Consider the following 23,328-nt stretch of genomic DNA (forward strand, 5'->3'; position numbering starts at 1 on the left):
CCAAGCTCCAGCTCCTGAGACAGCTGTATCCTGTTTGTGGATTTGGAGGGAAGTGTTGAGATTTCATGGCTGATGTCTTCTGTTCTTTTCCTGCTTCCAGTCTGTCTTTTTCTGTTGTTTAGAAGTTGCATCCTACAGGATTAGGTGGGATTTTTTTTCACTGGTGGAACAAGGAATGTAGCTGAACTAAGCTTGCAGTAGGAGAAACTGGAGTGGTATGTGGCTCTTCTCTGTAGTGTTCTGGCCGTGGCTCTGGGGCTGTGGTATGTGGATGTTTGTATGTTTATTAATATCCTTATTGTTTTTGAGCAAATACTCTGGGTTTATTTGAAGAAAACAATAGGGGCCTACTTCTGCATCCTTGGGTTTTGTTGCTTGTTTTTTTTTTTTTAGAACTGCAAAACCTATGAAACAAAGGAAGCCATCCTGGGGTTACAGCCACAAATTGTCATATTTTCATTGATCTCTATGGTGCAAGGCAAGCTTGCTCTTCTCTTTAGTGTGATGCTGTGAAGAGATAAAACTGCCTTGTGATCTGAGGTCTTTGGCAGTCTCTGTTTTATCTTTGCGATGAGCAGCAGAGCTTTTTGAGAACAAAAGCAACATCTTCCAACTCACTGAGAAAAATGGCAGGTTGTGGAATATCAAAGGCTGGCAAATAAGCCTGAGCCTAGCAACCTCCCTGTGACAAAGCAAGCTGGGGAGTAGGGTGGCTGAAGGCAGTGACATACTTAGCTGAGCTAGCAACACTTAGCATAACTTCTAGGAACTACGCTTTGAAAAGTGGCTATTTCAAACTTATCTCAGAAGAAAGTATTTGTTTGGAAGTGAATGTAGATCAGCCGAACCTCAGATTAGCTTCAAAGTTTCTTTTTCCTGAACCTTTGACTCTTCCAAAGTTTAGGGATGACATTGAAATATTGAAAATGCTAAAACAAAAATCTCATTTATCTTCATGGGTTGTTTTTTTTTAAAAAAAGTCACAGAATTGTGACCTCTAGAGATGATCTAATCCATCTCGGCGTGCTCAAACGGCGTCAGCTAGAGCAAGTTGCCCAGGTCACTGTTCTGCTGAGTTTTGAATATCTCCCCAGATGGAAACTTCACAGCCTCTTTGGGCAACGTATTCTAGTGTTTGACCACTCACAGTAAATAAAAAGTTTATTCTTGTTTTCAGATGAAATTTTGAGAGTCTTTTTTAAAATCTGTGCCCATTGCCTCTTGAACTCTCCGTGAGTGCAGCTGAGATGAGTCTGGTTCCTTCTTCATTCCCTTCCATCAGGTATTTATACACAAGGATAAGATCCCCCCTGAGCCTTCTCCACTCTGGACAGTCCCAGGTCTTTCAGCCTCTCCTCATATGAGAGATGCTGCAGTCCATTAATCATCTTTGTGGCCCTTTGCTGGGCTCACTCCAGTATGTTCATGTCTCTCTTGTACTGGGAAAGCGGGCGCTTCACCCACAGTCAAGGGATCCCCTCCCTGGACCTGCCAGCAATGCTCTGCCTGACACAGCCCAGCAGGCTGGTGACTTTCTTTGCCGTGAGGGCTCCTTGCTCTCTTAGGGTCAGCTTGGTGTCTGCCAGGGAAATGGTGAAGCACAGTCCTTATCACAGAATCATCTCAGTTGGAAAGGACCTTGAAGATCACCTAGTCCAACCGTTAACCTAGAACTGACAGTTCCCAACTACACCATATCCCTCAGTGCTATGTCAACCCTACTCTTAAACCCCTCCAGGGATGGGGACTCCACCACCTCCCTGGGCAGCCCATTCCAACACCTAACAACCCGTTCTGTAAAGAAATACTTCCTAATATCTAGTCTAAACCTTCCCTGGTGCAACTTGAGGCCATTACCTCTTGTCCTATCGCTTATTACTTGGTTAAAGAGGCTCATCCCCAGCTCTCTGCAACCTCCTTTCAGGGAGTTGTAGAGGGCGATAAGGTCTCCCCTCAGCCTCCTCCAAACAAAACAACCCCAGCTCAAAACAACATAAGCTCAAATGACTTCTGAAGTGCTTGACACAGAGGTCTTTTAATTTTTCTTGTGTGCCTGTAAATTAAAAAACAAAAAGATACCATCACTCTAATGGGCCTTTTTTTAGAGTGTTTTTTATAATGAAACACTGAACTTGCTAAATTTTCCATTACTCGTAGTTTTTTATGCTTAAACTATCCATTGACCTGAAAAAATATGCAAAAGCTGAAATAAGGCATAGTTTGTTTTTCAGTGCCTATATATGTGTAAGCTGTGACGTTTCCAACTCCATATTGTTTCAGTTCTGCTTTTTTTGAAGACTGAATAACAAGTTTTAAGAGGATATTGCATTCCTTTTTTTTTTTTGATTACTGTTTGTCTTTTTGCAATGGAAACAAATTCATTTGCCCATGAAAAGAAAATAATGCTATTTTTTAAAAGTCTTTGCTAAAAGTCAGTGCACCTGACACAGAAAATTATCCTCCATTTTCTCATCGGACTTGAAATTGAAATTTGAAGGCAATGCTGTGTGAAGTTTCAAACTTCCAAATGATAGAGATTCTTCCCTTCCCCCTCACTGTTCATCTTGGTAGGAAAGAGTGAAAATCAATACTTATATTTGGAGTCTGGGTTGATTAGGCTGGCATCTTTCTTTCTTATGTTGCTGGGCAAAATGTTCTTCAGCAGATGTTCCAAAAGAATTTTCATCTTGTATGTCTCTATTTCCCAAAAACATGGGATGTGGTTTCTCCACCTGTTCCCAAACTCCTAGGTAGACAGAGCCCTTAGCTATATACGTGTTACTTTACTGGGAATCCGAAAATCAGAGGCTACTCTAGAAAAATCTGTATTTCTACTACTCTTGTTCTCAGACTTGCTTGTAAAATGGTGAGTATGTCCTTCCTGATGTTCTAATTTTCATGTTGTTACTTCCTTCCTTTCTACACTGTCATTCCTAACTCAGCTGATCCGTGTTTAAACATGTAAGTTACACAGTTCTTTGAGTAAAATTTAGAGCTCCTGACATAGCCACATACAAAAGCAAGAGGTGAGCAGTGAAGAGCTGCTTATTTTTAGCTTTGTATGGACTCTGTGCTGCCCACAACATTTTGGGCAAACAAACTCCATGAAGCTGTGTCATCTTAAGTTACTTCCCACTCCACTGAGCTGATATATAACTAATTGCTGGGGATCCAATTTACAATTTCTGTTAGTTTGAGAAATGTTAAAAGAACTGCATATCCTTCCTCTGTGCTGATGTGTCCAAGCTTTGCTGGTGGCATGGGGTATGTGCCACAGTTCACAAACTTCTTCTGCAAGTTGTTGTGATACTTATAACCCGTATCCTCATAAGTCACTGAAAGTGGAGGCGGGGAGTTGCAGTGTTTTCCACTTAAAGTATGGCTTTTCACTACACGGACATATTATTTGCATTGGACCTCTAGAAAGGGAAGTCCCCAAGAATGCTTTATGTTGTGGGTTTTTTTCTTAATGTGTTTTGCTTGAATAGGTTTTGGAGCCTGTTAGCAGTCAGAGCAAAGATGGGGAGCATTGTGTTATGACTTACCACACTGTTGGAGTCCATCTTGGCAGTGTTTCGGTTGAATCTCTTGGAATTTCTTAAGAGAAAAAAGGGAGAATAAGCTGGGAGCTGTGCTTTTTATGCAAACACCGATAGTCTGACTTCTTGCTCATTTTTTGACTTACAGACATCAAATGAGGCAAGGGAATCTGCAGAAAAGACCCATTTCTTCAATGTGCCTGCCTTCTTGACAGTTTCTGGCCAACTCCATTTGGAAGTGATGTCAGGGTGAGCAAAATGAGGAGTTTTTGTCTTGATCTGTGGGATCTTCTTGGTCAGTAATTTTGCCCCCTTGGTATCCACTAGATATCTGCCACGTGTGTGCCAGAAACTAACTGAGCAGCAGTGGCTGGATGATGATGCGAGAGACCAGACTAGGCAGGGGAAAATTAGACTGCTTTTAAATTCTGGTCTATGAACTAGTTTTAAATACTAGGAGTCTCCTGCTTGCCATGGATTGGGAATATTGGATGGAGACCTAATCATTATGGGAATGACTGTAGGATGTTGCTAATAATTAATACCTTAAATGACTTTTTGTTGTTCACAGCTGGCATGTCTCAGCAAGAAAATCTTTTTCATTTTAGATATCACATTCCTTTCCTCTCTTCTCATTTTTTCTCAAGCTTCCTTTTTCTGTCTCCTTCATTCTTCCTTCTGCCAATTCTCATTTCTCCTGTTTCATTTCTTTCACACTTGATGCTTTATCATAGAATAGAATCAGAATGGTTTGGGTTGAAAGGGACCTTTCCGAGGTCATCTAATCCAGCCCCCCTGCAAAAGCCAGGACATCTTCCACTAGATCAGGTTGCTCAGAGCCCCGTCCAGCCTATCTTGAATGTTTCCAGGGATGGGGCATCTACCACCTCTCTGGGCAACCTGTGCCAGTGTTTCACCACTCTCATCATAAAAAACTTCTTCCTGAAATCTGGTCTTTGTTCATTCTAGCCACTAAAGTGATCCCAGTCAAATAGTTAAAACTGACTTTGATTAAAAACAAATTATCCTTAAGCTTTTAATGTTAATATTTCACTGAGATTTTTAGGGGTGAAAGTGTCAGTCTGTCAAAGTTCCCTTTGATTAGGGGGTTTGGTCCTCATCTACACTGAATTTTCCCAATAAATTAACTAAATTAGTACATTAAACAGATGGAGTCAAATCAGCAGAGTCCCTTATTTGAAGGCACAGTTTTCTGAGTGCTTGCAATGTGGTTTCTCCTCAGACATGGTACTTCAGCCAAATCACTGCTTGCCAGCTGAACGGCTGATAAAGCTTCTCGGAGACCAGATCTCAGGCAGGTAGCACTGCAGTTGTTTGCCGCTTGCCAAGGGGATTTGTCATGCACTTATAGTGACTTTAAAATCGCTTTTAAAGTGATTAGTTACTGTCCACTGGAAATCTCCTGAAGATGAGAGGGATAAAGTCCTAGCTTTAGAAAATGTGAACTTGGAAGATCTGCCTTTTCATGTGGAGGTTCTGAGTATTTCTAATAGTCTTAGCATTTGCTGTCCATGCCTCGTATCCAATCTTGAGAGCCAATGTTTTTTATTTAATTGCTGTTGCACAATTTAATGGGCTGCTAGTAAATAGCTGCAGTGGAATTGTTCAAAGAGCAAGTTCTGTGTATAAATAATAAAGGTATAACTTTCTTCAGAAAGCTGTTTTCTGCTTGGCTTGTTCTCTCTGAGACAGTCTCTGCTCACACCACCTAGACGGTGGTGGTCTGCTGCAGTACTCAAGCTAAAGGTTCTCGATGGACAGGATGTTTCTCATGTGGTGCCCTGGCTGCTGCGACTGAAGCGCAGGTCACTTGGCAGCCAAAGGCTGATGCGTCATCTTAGACATTAGCTGGGGAAATTTAATGAGGAAGAGGTCTGTTTAACTGTAGGGGTGATGGAGTTTTTGCATCCCTGAAATAAGATGGGATGACAGGCATTAGTACGTGTTAGACTTAATTGACCGTCATGCGTAGTGACCTTTATTGAAAGATGTAATTCCACAAATCAGATAAGTCCGAAGAAAAAGTGTGGATTGTAATGATTAACTTGAAATACAATCTCACTCTCTTCCATTGGTCTGTTCTCTTTAAATAGTACACAGCCTGCTCTGGGGTGGAGCAGAAAGCTGAACTGGGCAGATGCAAGACCTGTCTGCTAAACATTTTTTCCATTGATATCTCTCAAGTGCACCTTGCTCTCTGAGGATGGGTAAAAAAATCAATGCTCTTCAGCGTGCAGTACATTACAGCTTCATGTTCCTATTTTACAGTAGCATGTTGTTCTTACAGTCATTTTAAATGGATCCAGTGCCATCTAAATTTAGATAAGCTGTGTTTATTCATAATGGGGCATAGCTGTTCAGTGAACCTGCTCCTTTTATTGAAGTACAGCAAGTTTTTGAGGCCTACAGCTCAAGTGGTGTTGAATCCCTTCAGTCTTCAAAAATAGATCAAGCTCTTGTAGATGCAGAAGCACCATAGTGATGCATCACAGTATTAACCCTCTAGATACTGTGGAGGTTTTATCTGTGGTTATCAAGTTGGGTCTTACTCTGTGAATGGGACTCCTACCTGATCTTTGCATAATAGTAACCAGGGCTGCATGGCAAATGAATGTGTTGTGATGATGCTTTCAGAGTTGTAAAAAGTGGGAGTCCTTCTTCCCCCAAAATGGAAATATTCCAATATTCCCAATAAACAAAGCAGCCGAAACAGTAAAGATTTATGTGTTTTGGATTTGATCCTGTGAAATTTAGCCTTTGTTTTAGCCAGACTAAATTTTTCATGCCCAGAAAAGGAAGTATTCTTCAAAAATGCCCTTTAGCTTAAATAAAATGTTGACTTGCTGCTTTCAGGAACAACTGGTCCCTGAGAATTTGTGGGAGGAGACAAAGGTAGGAATGCTTGGGTGACCCTTCCCCATGCAGGCTCTCATCCTGTTGTGACTTGCTGTGGGAATACAGAGAGAGATCCTGCAGAGTACATTAGAAACCAGGGGTGGAGCAGGATAGGTATGAGAGGCAGGGAGGAATTTGTCCATGGGGATTATGTAGTAGGGGACGGAGTCAGCTAGGCAGTCATGTCTGTTTGGAGTTAGCTTTTAGCTTTACAGAGCTCATGAGCAACCTCCAAACTGTGGTTGGAAAAATCTGGGCAGGGGAGGTATGGGAAAGACTTACCAGATGTGTCTGGAACCAAGTCTTCTGCTGTCCTTGCTGAGAGTTCCTCTGCAGCCCAGAGGGTATCATCTGAGTACCCATGCCTGCATGTTGTCTGGGGCTCAGGGCTCCGTTTTATGGCACAGCTGCTTGGTGCTATTCCCGATAACAAGAGAGAGCAGTGAGCCATTTATAATTTGTGAGGTTTTTAATCTTTTTCTTTGAGGAAAAGTGGGGAGAGACATGTTCCTGTATTTATCGATTGTCTGCTGTGCTGTGTATGCTTGTTATTGAAGGCAAGGTCAGAGAAGTTCATCTTGTCTCTCAATATGACACGGACGGCCTAGTTGGCACAACTTTTCATTTCATTGTACTTCATCTTTGCAGTGACAGCATTTAGGTTGACTGCTCAGGGTGTCTGAATCATTGTCAGCTGCTGTAAATCTATAGGCTCTTTAAGGTCTCCAGAAAAGTCTTCATTCAGTAATACAGCTCTCCTCTTTAGTCTTCTCAATCTCAGATGAGTCAGTAACCAATGTATGTGGTAGAAATTTGTAGGACTGTGTGTCCCCCGATAACTGGTTTTAAAGGTCATTGGTTTGCTGTGAAGTCCTTGTGGTATTTCCTTGCCCCATGATCCTCCGGTGAGGATAAAGGCCCCTTTGGAGACCTGAACTAGGCCAGAGGGTCTGTGACAGCTGAAGATGATTCAGAGGCATACTGGAGACAGCCAAGAAGTACAACTCACTGGCTGTATTTACTCTTTTTTTTTTTTTTCTTCTCACCCATCTGCACTTCCCACAAGTTCTACCTGCTCCATCATTCTTTTGCATTGATTTTCCTTGTGCCACGTTTCATCCCAGGCACTGTTTGTTCTGCCTTTTGCGTTATGAGCTTGGCTAAAACTCCTCTTCCTAAAAGCTCTGGGGGCTATCCCCTCCCCAAATCACAGAATAAGGTATCACCTCGTTCCTTGCTCTCCCTAGCTCGGTTTCTTTTCACTTACCAGGCTTTCAGTAGGTTTCTCCTCTCATTCATCTCACGTTCTCTTGAAGTTCCTTGCAAATGAGTAAAAGGATCAGGGGCAACCTAATAGCAACCTCTAGGACCTGCAAGGAGGTTATCCAGAAGACAAACCCACTCCTTGCAATGGTGAGCAACAGGAGGACAAGAGACAACCAGGATAAGTTGAAACAAGAGAAGTTCTGAGTGGATAAAATCATTAAGAGATCACTCAAGCATTGGAAAAGATTGCTGAGAGAAACTGTGCACTCTTCATCCTTAGAGGTTTTTGAGACCCAGCTAGATAAAGCCTTGAGCAGCCTGGTCTGGCCTTCTCGCTGACCCTGCTTTGAGTGAAGACTGGACCAGTGACCTACTGAGGTCCCTTCCAGCCTGAATTATCCTGTCCTTCTAAGTTTATTCTTGGCTTCATTCTCATTTTCGTTTCTACCAATCTTGTCCACAAGACCATCTCAGTGAATTATCTCTCTAGTTCACTTTCAGTTCAACATCTCTTCCCAGGACCTGTGTTTTTCTTCCTAACTTAAAATCTCAACCTTTTATACTGACATCTGCCTGTTAATGTCTAGCTATCAAACTCAGTTTAGTTGAAACATAATTAATCCCTCTCCTCTCTCCTCAAACACGACCCCTTGATTTCTAAACCAACATGGATTTTGCTACTGTTCTGCCTAGTCCAGATATTCTCTGCAGTCCTGCAACTGGTTTTTCTCATTGCAGAGAGACTCTAAAAAAAATCTTAGACATCCAGATGATTTTGGCTGTGTCTGCCTGAGTTTGCAGAGAGCTGAATGCAGTGGATTTCCTGTTGGTTTCAGAAGATACTGAGATCACACTGATTTCACTTTTAAAGTGCTGGTACTTCACTGCTTTTCCAAGCATGGAAGAGATGGAGAGAGATAGCTGTCTCTTTGGGTTGGTGTTCAAGAAAGCACTGTAGAGCTGAAGAGAGGAGTGTTTGAGGCTGCTTCCCATAAAAGAGGCTTCGTTTTCAGCAGTCTGGCAAATGCAGCCTTAAAATTTGATCCAAAATGACTTGCTTAATGATGAAACAGATTGCATTGTCTTCAAGCAAATATTTGCTGTACAATTTTTAAATACTTTTGAATGCAGCTGCAGGAATGATGTCCAGTTGTATAACATTCCTGTTGCTAAGAAGTAACAAAAATAAGTGTAATTATTTATCTTGGATGCCTGAAAAAAATCTCTGACATTTCTTGCACAATGTTTGTTTGAGTCTGACTCACAACGCAGACTCTTATAATTAGCACACTAACTTCCATTAATTAGGCTGACACTTAATTGGAGCTATAAAAAGTAACTATGACATGTCTGGTTTTAATCAATTACCACATGCTTCAGTCTGGTTCATGACTGCTGCGGGGATTGTTAATGACTTTGTATTACTGGGAGGCCAATTGCATGAACTTCGTAGGTACAACAGTGAACCTGGGGTCAATTAGCTGGTTGGAGCTTTACAGTCTGCATGGATATGCTGTTGGTCCTTTCTCCCTCTCCACTTTTTTGGGAGGGGAAGCAGGTAATTCCCTTGTAAGAAGCATGATGAGTGTGCTGAGAGCAGCTACAGTTCAGCCACGTCTCTGGGATCCATGCATGGAGGACTGAGTGCAGTCCAAACAGCGTCTTGGACTATGTGCTCTTTATTTTATCTCCTGAGTGTAATATCAAGTGCAGGTAGCAACAGAAAACAGGTTTTACGCTCATCTGGTGAAATGTGTCATTAGGTGAATTTCTTGGTCCTCCTTTTACAAGTAAGCTAAGATAAACCATTATGTTTCTCTCTTGAATCCAGTGCACGGTCCCTTTTCGTTCTCTGAACGTCGTGTCATCCCAATTCAAAGCAGTTGTAGGTGCCGTGGGCTCAGTGTCAGAAGACCTCATCATCCAGGTTTGTGTAGGGCCCCGCAGCTCAGCTTCACACGTGTGCCCAGACAAAACCATGAGGGCTGCAAGGGGTTAAGAAACTGTGACTTCGTGAGTTACAATAGGGCTGTTATAACCCTCTGCCCTCATGTTCCCAGTGCCATAGTAGCCACTTTCATGGTGGCTTCTGCAAACTTGTTTTATTTTATGACTGAGGCAAGCTAGCAGCCCGCGGGCGGTCTGTTCCTGCAGCTCAGCTGACCATCAGTGGCTTATGACGCTGTGGCAAACTTGAGAGCTTACAAGAGCATGAATGTGCCTTGTGCTCAGGCTGCAGCTCTCAGGGAGCCTCTGTGCCCCAAGAATTGGCTCCAGTATGAGATATTAAGGCAGGCAGCTTCATCCTTACTTGCTTCCACAACTTTCCTTAAAATAGGTGTGCAAATCCAATAGCGTGTGTGCCCTGAATTTCTCCAAGGGTTTGCTGTCATTGCACTGAAGTAGAATATGGATATAGATACATGTCATAGTTAGCTGGAACATGTTGCATTTAATATAGCTTTTAGTAATTTTTTTTAGTACAGTTATTTACTTTGTTTAGTTACTGTAGAATTTGAGGCCTTGGAGATTTTAAATAGCTACACCCAGACTTTGAAATATGACCTGAACCATGACACTCTTTGTGCAGTAATGAACCCACCAATGCAGTTTCTTGCTGAGATTCATATTTGCAGAGTTCATGGAACCAGTGTCCATCTGAAAACAAAAAGTTGATTTAAAAAAAAATAAATCCTCTTCATAGCTATTATAATGCAGTTTCTGGAGAACATGTGTTTTTTCCACTCTGAAAGGAAAATGATTTAACCCAGTTGCTCCCCCCCACCATGTTGGTAATGTATTTTTGTGGCTTAGAGTAGGAGTCACTGGAATGATTAAGTTTTTCAAAACATCTTTGCTCCTTGTTTTGTTTAAATCTTTGAAACGTTTTATATCACTCATTTGCAGAAGATCTATGTTTGCGAGGGCATGGGAAATGGTTATTTGAATAAATGCTTAACTACTCTCGTGGCTTTCATCAGCCCAGCTTGAGTTATCATTGCTAATCGGTTGTTTTACTGACTTTAATTAGAAGTAATAATATCAAAACTAGGATAAAACAAGACTCCACTGAGAATAAAGTAGAGCAGTGTCACATAAAAGGGTGGAGGACCCAGGCTGATGAGATCTTTGAGCCTGGAGCAGGAGACATTGTATGGCTCTGAGTAACTCTTGTTTCCTTTGTCTCGATTTTCCCCTATTCCCCTGCCATCTGTAAACTAACAATACAGTGTCTAGGTGTGCTGTGAAGTTTAATAAACAAAATGCAGGGTGCTTTGCCAAATAATTAGGGTATATGAGTCACATTGTTGTTAATTACTCAAGTGTGCCTGGATCATTTTCAAGCAGAGGTTGATCCCAGCAAGACCTGGGAGGATCCTTGTCCCATCTTCTTGCCACTGAAACCAGAGCAGAGGACATGGCAGAGGGAGAGCTGATCCTGGAGTGTGACAGGAGGGTGCTGCTGTGCACGTGACCTTGCGGGCATGGTGGGACTCTGCCCTTTGCAGTGAGGGAAAATGCTGCGCTGCTTCAGTATGACTGGCTGGGGGGGAAGTTTGGCACTTCCCAGTCCCTGTCTGGGAACTTAGACAGCTTTTTTTTTTTTGTTAATTTATGTATTTATTTTTGGCTGCTTACAAAAGGAAGTACAGTCCCATCTCGTTGCAGCATGAATTGAAACCTTAGCACTCAGCACACCGGTTCTGCTGCCCAGGCTTAAGCCTCATGTACTGCTATACAAGCCCTTGTCAAGATGCAGCTTCCTCAGAGGGCAGACAGAAGTGGCATGTTCTAGGAGGAATCTTTTAAAACTCCTTTTTCTGCTTTTTTTCTGGGTAAAATTCAGCCCTACCCATGCCCCCTTTTCAGCAGAAATGTGCATTTTCATTGTGCAAAATCCAAACCACCAAACAATAGTAATGGGAGTGTTATTTTTACTTTAAGGTTAAAACCCAACCATTTCTGTCCATCCAACTCTGAGGTTTTATTTTAACGCAGTCTACCCAGCTCAAGGATGTAAAATATTCTCCCTCTTCTCCAAACTGCTGGACATCCGACCCTCACTAGCATCACAAGGAGCCCAGGGTTTCCAGCTCCTCCAGAAACTAGACCCTGGAGGCACTGGATCAGTATGTTTGAATGGGTGTCTGCATGCATGTGGTTTCTTGCGCTGGGCCAAAACATCTTCCAAAGTACAAATGTCAGCACACCTGAACAATCCCAGTCGTGCTTGGGTCAAGCACTGCAGCCAGTTGGTGTCTCCTGGCAGCTGAGCAAAGTCATCTGCTTGTTTCGATGGAGCAGACAGGTTCTCCATGCTCAAAATGAATATGGTCATGCCGGAACAGAGTGGAATTAAATCAGATGGCTTACTTTGATAATTTCTTCCCTTCCTAAGGGAAAGGACAGGTTGGCTGACAAAGCTAAGCTCCTGGGCTTTACAGTCACCTTCCTCTCCTTTCTTCCTCTGCTGACATCACATGATGTTTTGTCCTTGAGTTAGAAGAAGATTTTTCTTGCAATCTGGATTTTAGGGGTGGCTGGTGGATGATGGTGCAGGGGAACATACTGTGTTGAAGAGTCACATGCTGTGTTCATTTAACGTGCCCAAAGGTAAGATTTAGCACAAATCACCTTTCAGCTTACTCTTCACTGCAGACCTTATCGGAGTAGTCACTGTGTGTGTGTTTGTGCAGACACCTGTAGTATTTTGGGGTGGGAACAAGGACACTGTACAATGAACAGCTGTGTGTACTGGTGTGGTTTAGTGCTTAGCCCTGAGTCACAACAACCAGCTTCTGCCTCCAGCTGTGTCACTACTGTGTGGTGTGACCTTGGCATAGGCTGTAAACTGATTGTACAGGGATTGCATCTTCTTGATTTATAGCCTTGCTCAGAGTTATAGCCCCTTGGTTCGACAGCACAAATAAGTCTTTATTACCCCGGTAGCAGCGTTGGAGTCCTGGCTCAGAAAAGGAGCACAATCCATTACTGGCTTGGGAACCATCAGCACAATTAACTTTATTTGGACTGCAGTGTAAAAATTGACAGTAAAGCAGAGATGCTCAGGCCTACAAACATTGTGTGAGTTCAATTAAAAGGGTGATTTTAAGCAGCTTTGGGCACAGATACTTTATACTTCTCTATTGGTTTCTATCACTGCCTCAGTAATGAATTGTCGAGTTCAAATGAAATGAGCTTTTATTCTGCGTGGCATAAAGCTCTCGAAGGGGGAGAGGTAGCTGCTTCTGAAGAGGATTTTAGTAGCATGTAAAATAAGGGTGAAAAGGCGAAAGTTTTTCCCTTCCTGGGTGTTTGTAGGGTGGAGATCACAAATGCAGCCTGTGCAGGAATGAGCCTCCACCAAGTGATGGTCTGTGTGGAGGATGGCTGTGCTCCAGCAACACATCCAAGCTCTGCTGTCTGTGTCCAAAGGGACTCTTGTGAGCCTGTACCTAGAAAGTGGCTAAGCCCTTCTCTGGGCTGGGACAAGCAAGCTTGGCGCTTTGCAGGATAGGGCCCTGGCTTTTGCAGTGTTTCAGTGTGTCAGAGGGAGTGCTGTGGGTATTTTCTTGGCCTCCACATTAAGCTCTCAGATTTTCCCAGAGAACTGGGCAGAGTGAAATACAGTCCCAGAAAGGGAGCAATTAATTAAGCGGCTCTGTGCCTTCTTCTGGTGTCGACCCCGGCAGTGCCTGTGATCTGCACAAATGCACTTGGGCTTGCTGTCCGGAGCTCTGATCTGGGTGAAGCTGACTGTAAAGGGACTCATTTCAAAGCCTCTCTTGTGTTCTTCGGTAGCACGTACAAGGACAGTGTTACAGACATTACTGCTCTGCCTGTAATGGGTAAGGAAAGGGGCTCGACAGATTATTGGGTTTGCTTTTTTTTTTACCTCCTGTGTGTGTGCTTTTGTTAGAGATGAGGAATTAGCACTACTGATTTTTTTGAAAGACTCTTGAGTGCCCACAACCCCAAGTGACCTAGGCGCTTTTGGATACTTAGCCAGAATTTTCAAGTTATTTTTAAATGCTGGAAGTCTTGCAGAGGTCTGGGAATGTTAAATGATTGATTATTTGCATCGTAGAGCATAGGAGTCACAGCCCTGGACTGAGGCTCCATTGTGCTAGGTGCTGAATGCACACAGAACAAAATGACCAGTTTTGCCCTTGGTACCATGAAATTGGAGCGGAGTCAGCTCCCAGCCCTCTTTTCTAATATATCTATACATGCTCAGTGTGATACAGCAGTGTACCAAATCACACATATGTTTTTTTAATAGCAGATGAAGTACAAGTAAAGGTCGGATTTGTGTAGTGTGCATTTGTTTAATGTCTTTAATGGCAGAGCACAGTAAACAGTATATGAATGTCTGGATAATAGTTGTTCATGCTTGGAGTTGACAACAGTGACTATATGTATTTTTAGATGTGTTTCTCTGTTAAGTCCAGGCCTCTGGTCAGTGCTGGATTGCCATTACCAGATGACTTGCATTTACTGTGCTCCTTTGATCACTTTGCCAGCATGACATCTGGCGAGTTTCCCTTTGCCAGGGTCCCAGGATTGTGGTGAAGTTCTCACAGTTATTTGTATCTATCCTTTCCCTTTACAGTTAGCCTGAGAAATGAATGATTCCTCCCCTCCCTGCAGATGTGGGTTTAGGTTTTGGGGTTTTTTTCCTTCTTCCAAGGGGCAGGCAGGCAAATTCAGCCCTACACCGGTGATGTTAGGCTCTCTACAGGCTGTCACAAAGCCTTTACCCTGCTGTTGTTGAGCACCTTGGGGTAGTCCATGAAGCTGTAGTGCTAGTGGTTCATTTTGTAAACGTAGATGGTGCTCAGTGTACAAGTTAGGTAAGATTCGTCCCAGCAGGATGCCTAGAGCTGAGAAAAGACTGAAATCTGTTCCTGTGGGAGTTGTTCTGCACTTCTTCCCAAAAGCTCTGTCTTGGGCACAGAGATGGCAGCACAAAATTGATCTGTGACTGTGAAGTGTTTGGCCATGATTGACAACTCAGAGCAATAAGGGTTGGGTGTTTTTTTATTTCTAGGTGTCTTGCAGCCAGTAAGCCCCTTGGTAGATAAGTAACTAGTTGTCACACTTGGGCTGCTATTCAGTAGGAAATAAATACAGTTCAAAGTGCTCATAGTAGCCTGCATTGCTGGAGACTGTCATCTGCCACCACTACCTACAGTAACTGAAGTGTTGGTGCCTGTGCCTGGACAGCCACTGAGGAATGTGGCTCTCACTGAAGCCGGACTGTTGCCCTGTGGGGCAGGATCTCCTGCTAGCCAGCTGGTATCACGCTTTAGTTTTAAGTGTTACTCTGAGGACTTATTGTCAGCGAGAAATTAGAGACCTGCACATCAAACTGAGCAAACCTGAGTGGGTACCTCAGCAATTGCAAGCTTTTCAAAATATTTTTGTCTTGTGTCCAGTCCTGGCCCAGTCACAATCTCAACTTGTGACTAAACTCATTTAGGGAAAATTCTTTAACTGAAGAGCCCCAAATTGAAATAGTTTAGCAAAAGCCTGAAACGTGGGCATAGGTAGCACAAGAACCTGGGTCTTCTGTTTCTCATTGCAGGCCCAAGTCCATGGCCTGGCAAGCAAAAGTTTTTGACCAGTTCTGCTTTAAACATTGAAAAATTTTGGCTTAGTGACTCACTGTTTTATATTTGTTGTTTGTATTGCTATAGCAGTTGAGGCTCTTAAGCTTTGGATCCAAGACCTTGTTGTGCCAGGTGCTGTGGAAAAAAAAACAAAACACAAAACAAAAAGGCCTTATGAGGAAGAACATGCATTTCTGTATAACCCAAGACAACAGATGGCTACAGATGGGGGAGCACAGGAACTGGTGAGATAATACTGACCTGTGCAGTGAGTAATAGTCTTGGTACATCACTTATCTAAATACTGCTGAGGTTTTATAGACGTTTTAGGAAAGGGCAGTTTGAAGAAGGATGATCAAGTGACAGCAGAAGTTTACAGTAACATTGCAGCAAGCGAGAAAGGCAGCAAGGAGAAAAGAGGCATGGTGAAAATGATGCTTGAGGAAAGATGTTTGCTGCAAAATCTGGTTAGCATCATAGATGCTGTGGTCATGTATGGGAGTGAAGGTATGAGAGCAAAGTAGGGACAGAAAGCGTGTTTGTTGGAGCAGGGAAAGCAGAGCCAGTGGGGAAAAGAAACCTACAGGCGGGCTACATATTCAGAGTCTTGACCTGAAACTTTCTTCTGGTGTGTTTACTATTAGAAACTCAAGGAAGAAGAAAGTGCTGTTTCTTTGGATCATAACCTTTAACCATCATGTGACATGAGGGAACAGATGAGTAAAGCAGAATGTGTGTGTTCCTTCATTTGCAGTGCAGATGCCTCCATAAGGGGCAAAGGAAAAATGCTGGGTTTTGTAGTGTTGTTTATTTAAACTTCAGTTTAACAAAATTAGCCTGTACAGAAACTTCAGCGTACATCCTCTTTAAGTTGAAAGCTGGCAGAGCAAAATGCAAGTCAAATGCCAACCGCAGCAATTAGCGCACATCCCTGCATGAGTGTCAAACTGTGCTTAATTTCCACTGATCAGGTTCTTTCTCTCCTACACACTGTCTACAGCTAAAAATAATGTCAAATGAAAGATGTACCAAAGATAGCAGCTGCCCAGGCCATGTTTTTTCTGAAGCAGCTCGCTCTCTCCCCATCATGGTTTGCTTCCCATGCAGCACTAGAGGAAACACAGCTGTCACGGCATCTGTTCGGGAAGCTCTCACTGGCTTGAGGATGTCCAGGAGCCCAAGTGCTCATAGCCCACAGCGTAAAAGGTATTACTTGGACTGCAGCTTCCCCACAGAAAAATAAAACTTTACAGGTGTGTTGCTGTTTGATAGGAAGGCTTCTTGTGAAGGAAGTGGAGAATCAAGAAGGCTTTTGTGTCCCGTGTAACGCAGCAGGACGTGACTGCAGAACAAGAGAGGATGTGTTTAAATAGACTCCCCAGGAGGTTGCTGGAGGAATAGCTTCGAAATAGGAAGTGTATTGGTTGCATAAAATGATATCCCAGATGTGTTCTCTGCAGTAGGGACCCCTTTCAGCTGAACCATTTTTAACTGTGTGGAAGGATCCCAGTTCTTTATGTCGAAGGCTCTTTCGGCAATAAACTTTGGTCTTGCCACTAGAGGGGGACTGCAAGCCATACACTGTACATCCATCCTGCCAGGCTTCACCAGCCACCTCTCGGGGCTTACACCAGCCCAGCAACTTTAGCAACAGGTCCCTCTCCGCTCTGTTGAGCTCTGGGGTGTCACAGCACCCATAAAGGTCAAACCTTGCAGCCAAACAAACGCGAAGGGACGTGGACAAGGGAAGCCTGACTGGTGCGATGTCCAGGTGCTTTTCCAGTCATCTGTTTCTGCAGAATGTCATTTTTTATTCCCACACAGCTCCAAAAAGCATCTTGAGCATGAATGGTGTTGAGTGAAAGCTGAATAGGGTTTGTGGAATCTCCCTGAGTCATGGAGAGGTGTGAATAACCTCTCTCCAGGCCTGGATGAAGGAATGTAACAGCAGAGTACCCAGCAGCGCTGTTAAACTGGTCAAAGATGAAATGAAGTACTTCTAGATCCTGGGAGAATAGTGGGCACTTTAAGAGACTCACTTGTGTGCCAGGCCTGATCTACCTGTTTCTTGTCACCTTGCAGGGCTTTTACCCATGTGTTCACCTTCGGCCCAACATTTCGAGCGGAAAACTCACAGAGTCGCCGGCACCTGGCGGAGTTCTACATGGTGGAGGCTGAGCTGTCCTTTACTGAAAGCCTCCAAGACATCATGCAGGTGGGCACTCCAAATGTCCATGCGGGACTGGTGCCAGAGCTTCTACCTCCTCACTGAGCTGTGCTCCCTGCCCTCAACTGAGATTGCAGTTCCTCTTGCCCCGTGAGAGCCGGATAGGGGTTGCGCAGGGTCTTCCCAAGGATCAGGGTTTTCTCAGCAGAAGTGAAGACACAGAGGGCATTGGAAGGGAAGATATAAGTGCAAACACAGCCCTCATCTGAATGGGAGGCTGCACAGTTTCTGTATTGCCAGGAAATGTGTAAATGTGCTTGACTGGTGCTTGTGTGGTGTCCCCCAGGGCTCGGTTTTGGGGCCACTCCTGTTTAACATCTTTATTGGTGATCTAGATGAGGGGATCGAGTGCACCCTCAGTAAGTTTGCAGATGACACCAAGTTGGGTGGGAGTGTTGATCTGCTCAAGGGTAGGGAGGCTCTGCAGAGAGATCTGGACAGGCTGGAGTGATGGGCTGAGGCCAACTGGAGGAGTTTCACTAAGGCCAAATGCCGGGTGCTGCACTTGGGCCACAACAACCCCCAGCAGTGCTACAGGCTTGGGGAGGAGTGACTGGAAAGCTGCCAATGGGAGAGATGGAGCTACCAATGGGAGTGAGTGTTGATTGACAGCCGGCTGAACAGGAACCAGCAGTGTGCCCAGGTGGCCAAGAAGGCCAATGGCATCCTGGCTTGCATCAGCAATAGCGTGGCCAGCAGGGACAGGGAAGGGATCTTACTCGGCACTGGTGAGGCCACACCTCGATTACTGTGTTCAGTTTTGGGCCCCTCACTACAAAAAGGACATTGAATGACTCGAGCGTGTCCAGAGAAGGGCAACAGAGCTGGTGCAGGGTCTGGAGCACATGTCGTACGAGGAGTGGCTGAGGGAACTGGGGTTGTTTAGTCTGGAGAAGAGGAGGCTGAGGGGAGACCTCATTGCCCTCTACAGCTACCTGAAAGGAGGTTGCAGAGAACTGGGGATGAGTCTCTTTAACCAAGTAATAAGCGATAGGACAAGAGGTAATTGCCTCAAGTTGCACCAGGGAAGGTTTAGACTAGATATTAGGAAGTATTTCTTTACAGAATGGATTGTTAGGCATTGGAATGGGCTGCCCAGGGCAGGGGTGGAGTCCCCACCCCTGGAGGGGTTTAAGAGTAGGGTTGACATAGCGCTGAGGGATATGGTGTAGTTGGGAACTGTTAATGTTGGGTTGATGGTTGGACTAGATGATCTTCAAGGTCTTTTCCAACCTAGACGATTCTGTGATTCTGTAATGAAAGTGGCACTCTCCCTTTCAAAATCTTCAGCATCTCTCTAGTGAGTCTGAGCAGTATTTATGCAATATGTTCCTTGGTGTGCTCTGTAAAGAGCTGCTCGAATCCTGCACTGAAATCTCAAGTAGAAACAACAGTTCCTGGCATACACTCTTTACTGTGGCTTTAGCAGAAGACTGAAAGAAATCCTTAGTCAGCTAGCTTTTGATTTTTCAGGATTGACCTCTTGGTTGCAGTTTAACCACATGATGGATGCTTATGCATTTTACTAGTCTCAGCATAAGCCAGCTTATGCCCAGCAGGACATGTGAGTAAACATCCACACGCTGTCACATATCAGATAAGCTCCTTGGAAAGCTATTGAAGAAATAGCCTTAAAAAGAAAAAGTCCTGAGGCACTGGCTACAGATTTATAAAATAACATCCAGGTGGTGGTTTCTTCAGCCTGGATCATATACAGTCTGCTGAGTCAGTATGGCCTGACAGCAGAGCAGACCTACTCTGTCTCTTGTGTGTGCTGCTTCTGCATCTTGGATGTCTGGATGGCACTGGGCTGTGTGGACTGACCCATTGGGAGTCTCTGTGCCCCATCCTTAACAGCATCCCGCTCTTTCATTTCTCTCTCCTTTTCTCCAGGACAACTTTGTGTATTCTTAGAGCACAGCATATGTATATGTTTACGTCTTACTTCCTGAGCCCCCTGTTTCTCTGGGTAATCAGGAGCTGATTGAAATTTTCACTGCTTTTATCTAGTATAGTAAGCAGGATCTTCTGTTAAGTGGTGTTTGAGCCCTTGAACACAGCATGAACATATCTGCAGTCTTGTACTGAAAACCCTAATTTCTTGGCTTTTGAAGTATAGACAGCCAGTTCAGCCAATTCAGAGAATTAGATTTGAGAACTGTTCTGGAACATGTAGGGCTCTTACTTGTACAGAAAGGAGAAACTTCCCCCCCTTGGCTTGGCTTTTGTTGTTGCTAAACATCTTGTGAAGTCTCAGCTTGTGCTCTCCTCTTTCACTTCTTCCCTCTGTCCCAAACTCTTTGACAAGCATCTTTCCCTATAACAGAAAGTGTGCTGGCAGCCATCGTTTTGCATTCTTCATAGCAAGTCTCCATTGCAACATGCTTGCTTTTGTGATGTTCTCATTTGCAGAAGTGGAGTTCCCGTTTTGTTTATTTTTGAATCATTGGGCAATCTCTCTTTAAAAAAAAAAAAAAAACCAACCCAAAACTGACAGCTGCTCTAAAGCTGAAGTTCAGTTTCTTTTTCCCCACATAACTGACCTAAATTCAGTGTTCTCTCATGTATCTGCCCGTTGGGCAGTTTGTCTGTTTGTCGTCATCTGCAAGTTCTTTGTTTGGTGCAAAATGCTCAGTTGAATGCCTTGGGGGCTCTTGGCCAGGCTTAGCATCTGAACTTTGTCCTCACATAAAGAGCTGGATTGTTTAAAATTTATTTTTAAAATTGGTATTCAACATTTGGTCTGAATACCTCTAACTTCAGCAAGTTAGTGTGCTGGGAACACTCAGCTTCTTCAGGGACATCTTGAAGTATTTGCTTATACACCATTAAAGAAGAGCCTTGCTACAAAGATGTGCATGTTTACCATTCACTGATGAGGCTTGAGATCTTTCTCTCAGCCAGAGCTCCAAAAGAAACATAGCTTTCCTTACAAAATAAAAGGCAAAAGAAGATTTAATAACAAAGTTACACGTATTTGGAACAAAGGCCTGAAACCTTAGAGCAGCAGCCTTTTTTCCCCACTGTAATTGCACAGGGTAGTTCTCAGTTATTCCTAAATTAGTAGCACATTAGTTCTTGTGAAGTCTCATGTGTCTTGATCATGCAATCTAAATTTCTGTTCTGTGCCAAAACGTGTTTTAGTGCTACAAAGAAGCTTAAACTCTCACCATACTGGTTTCACAATACTTTCTGTGGAAAGTCCCACGTGCTCAGTGCAATACTCCACGCTGCATGGCTGGGTGATAGATAGTATTACCACACTAGTGTACAGGGTGTATGTAAGTGTATCTAAGGAGAGACTCTGTGGTCTCTTTCCATAACAGTCTAATCAAGAAGTTGAGTCAAGTTGCCCCAAGGCACTCTTCCTCCAAATTGGATGAGAAAGAGATGGAGTTAGAAGAAGGTCAGGTAAGACAGTGGAGGGAGTCCAATTTGTTGGAAGTGTCTCGTCTCACTAGGGCCATCGCCCATCCAGTCCCTGAGTTGGAGGTCCAAGGTTTCCAGTCTCATCTGTCCTCCGAGATGCCTGCTGCCACCCTCTCCCTCTCTCTTCAGTGCTATGTCATGTAGCCATATTTGTAGGTCATTATCTTCTATTTTGCCTTCCACTGTTGTGGCAGTGCAGTGGATTTAAAGGATCCAACTTCACTCATGACACTAATGGGATCTCAAAGAGGCCATATGATACAGTCGTCACTGAATTTCATCAAGCACACATACAAAACCATGCTAAAAAAAAACATTATTTAGGCTGTAAAGTTGGGAAATGCCAGAAGGAAGTTTTCCTGAGGGCATTTTGGGGAGTTTATGCATAGTGTTAGTCTTCCTTTAACAAGATGACATGCTAGCAACACTGTCTCTTTAAGAGATGAAGAATACACCTCTTTAAGATGAAGAATACAATTTAACACATAGGATTTGAGCTCTGTCCTGAGGGCAGAAGTATTGTCTTCCACTGGTTATGTACTTCATCAAAATTAATTTTCTGTTATTGCAGCCCAGTGACATGGAGCATTATTACCTCCATTTTACAGAAGGGAATTCAGGCATGAAATGAAATCAACAGTAGCACTGATTTGGGGTGTTAGTTTCAGGGACCTTAGATCTGAAACATGGGTGTTGTTTGATTTCCAGAGTAGTTTGCACTCAACAGTACTTTTTGTCTTCAGTGTCAAGGCTAAGACAGTTGGGCAAATCTAACTGCAGGCTCAAGGGAACAAACACTGGTAATCACATGGGAAGGGTTTGTTCCCTGTATCTTGTGCAGCCTGCTTTAGGGACATTGGGGTACCTGCAGGGCTATAGGTTCCTTCTCTGAAGGGGCATCCAGCTGCCATAGCTGAGACTCTGTTTCCTAACTTCCTTCAGCATTTATTGTTCAGCTTCGAGGGCCAGTGAGGCAGTGGTCTGACAGAGTCTCCTTCCTTTCGTAACAACAGTGTCTCTCCAGAGTGGGTCCTGAGCTGTCGGTTATATAGCTGAGAGAGGAGACTTTATGACCAAGATCAGATGTGAATCTCCCCTCTGGGTGTGGTGCACACATGTTCCGTGTGTGAGAGCCAGCATGAAGGCAAGAAGTAATGGTCCACTTGGTGAATGTTTCATATGTAAATACCCTGTGATCTACACTGCATCCACATGCATGCCACAGGTAAATGCATAAACAAAGGTCCTACTGGCAGTTCTTGTGATTTTTCTGAAAGTGTCTTATGTCATAAAGATGATGATTTGAACCCTTCTTGTAGTGCACAGCACCTTCAGTTGCTGCTGCTGACATTTACTGCTGTTTTGTTGATGATTTCCTCTGTTTCAACTCTGATCATAATTTTATTTGGAAGAGGATAAGTTGCAGTATCAAAAGATCCAAGTTAAAATTAAACAATACAGTTGGGAGCTGTTCCTACTCAAAATTGGACAGTTAACCATTAAGTTCCAAAGCAACATTGGGGAAGGCAAAGATTGATACTGCTGAACTTCTTTGAAAGGTGAAAAACAAGAGAGAAAGACTGGGAGGGATGAGGGAAAAGGGAAAATTTTTACCACTGTCCTCGTTGCCTGCCCTCCTACCAGCACAATTTCTACATTTCCATTATGAAGCAACCAAATTAATGGGCTTTTGGACATCAGGAGTCCTACTTCCAAGATGAGCTACTTGCTGTGATTCCAATGGCTTTTTCCATGTGTAAGTCTCCTATCAAACATGTTTCTTTCAGGATAGATATGTTCAAACCAATCGCTTTACTTGTATCTCCAGCTCACGTGTTCCCTCAAACCAGCAAGCCAGTGGTTATGATTCTCCACTCATTTTTCATATAGCCTACTTTCCAGTCCTTCATTATATTATCTGCTTAAAGCCTAACTTCTCAGAGCTTTTTTTTCCCCTTTTTTCCCTCCACTCTTCATGCCTAGTACCCATTTGGCATAAATAAGAATAAGAGCAGTGAGGAGGCCAATGCATGACCCACGTGTCTGTCTTTCTTGCCAGGATAAAACCTCAGTCTCAAACCTGGAAATATTTCTCAGATTGTTTTTCCCATACCACCCACATCTTTTTTCCACAAGAGGAAGCTGCTTATGTTGAATGCTGTGGGAACCTAATTGTTACTTTATCGCACAGTGAGGAAAAAATGTGCTAATTAAACAACATGCTTTTCTGAAACCAGATGATACTTTCATTTTCTAGAAAGAGGAAGCTTAATGTAAAATCCCTTCGTCTCTGCTTGGTGAAACCAGATGAATTGCCAAGAAGTTTTCTAATTTCATT

General features: G+C 43.5%; 1 protein-coding gene across 2 annotated transcripts in view; it reads left to right on the plus strand.

Moving 5' to 3' along the window:
- NARS2 (asparaginyl-tRNA synthetase 2, mitochondrial) overlaps positions 1-23,328 on the plus strand; it is a 54,030-nt gene that overhangs the window by 14,579 nt on the left and 16,123 nt on the right. For both annotated transcript variants that reach the window (XM_074860413.1, XM_074860412.1), the window contains exons 6-7: positions 3,688-3,788; positions 17,417-17,549. In XM_074860413.1, coding sequence (XP_074716514.1) covers positions 3,688-3,788; positions 17,417-17,549 — 234 coding nt within the window. The remainder of the gene's footprint in view (positions 1-3,687; positions 3,789-17,416; positions 17,550-23,328) is intronic.

Source organism: Strix uralensis, chromosome 2 (assembly GCF_047716275.1).
Source record: "Strix uralensis isolate ZFMK-TIS-50842 chromosome 2, bStrUra1, whole genome shotgun sequence".
NCBI classification, from domain to species: Eukaryota; Metazoa; Chordata; class Aves; order Strigiformes; family Strigidae; genus Strix; species Strix uralensis.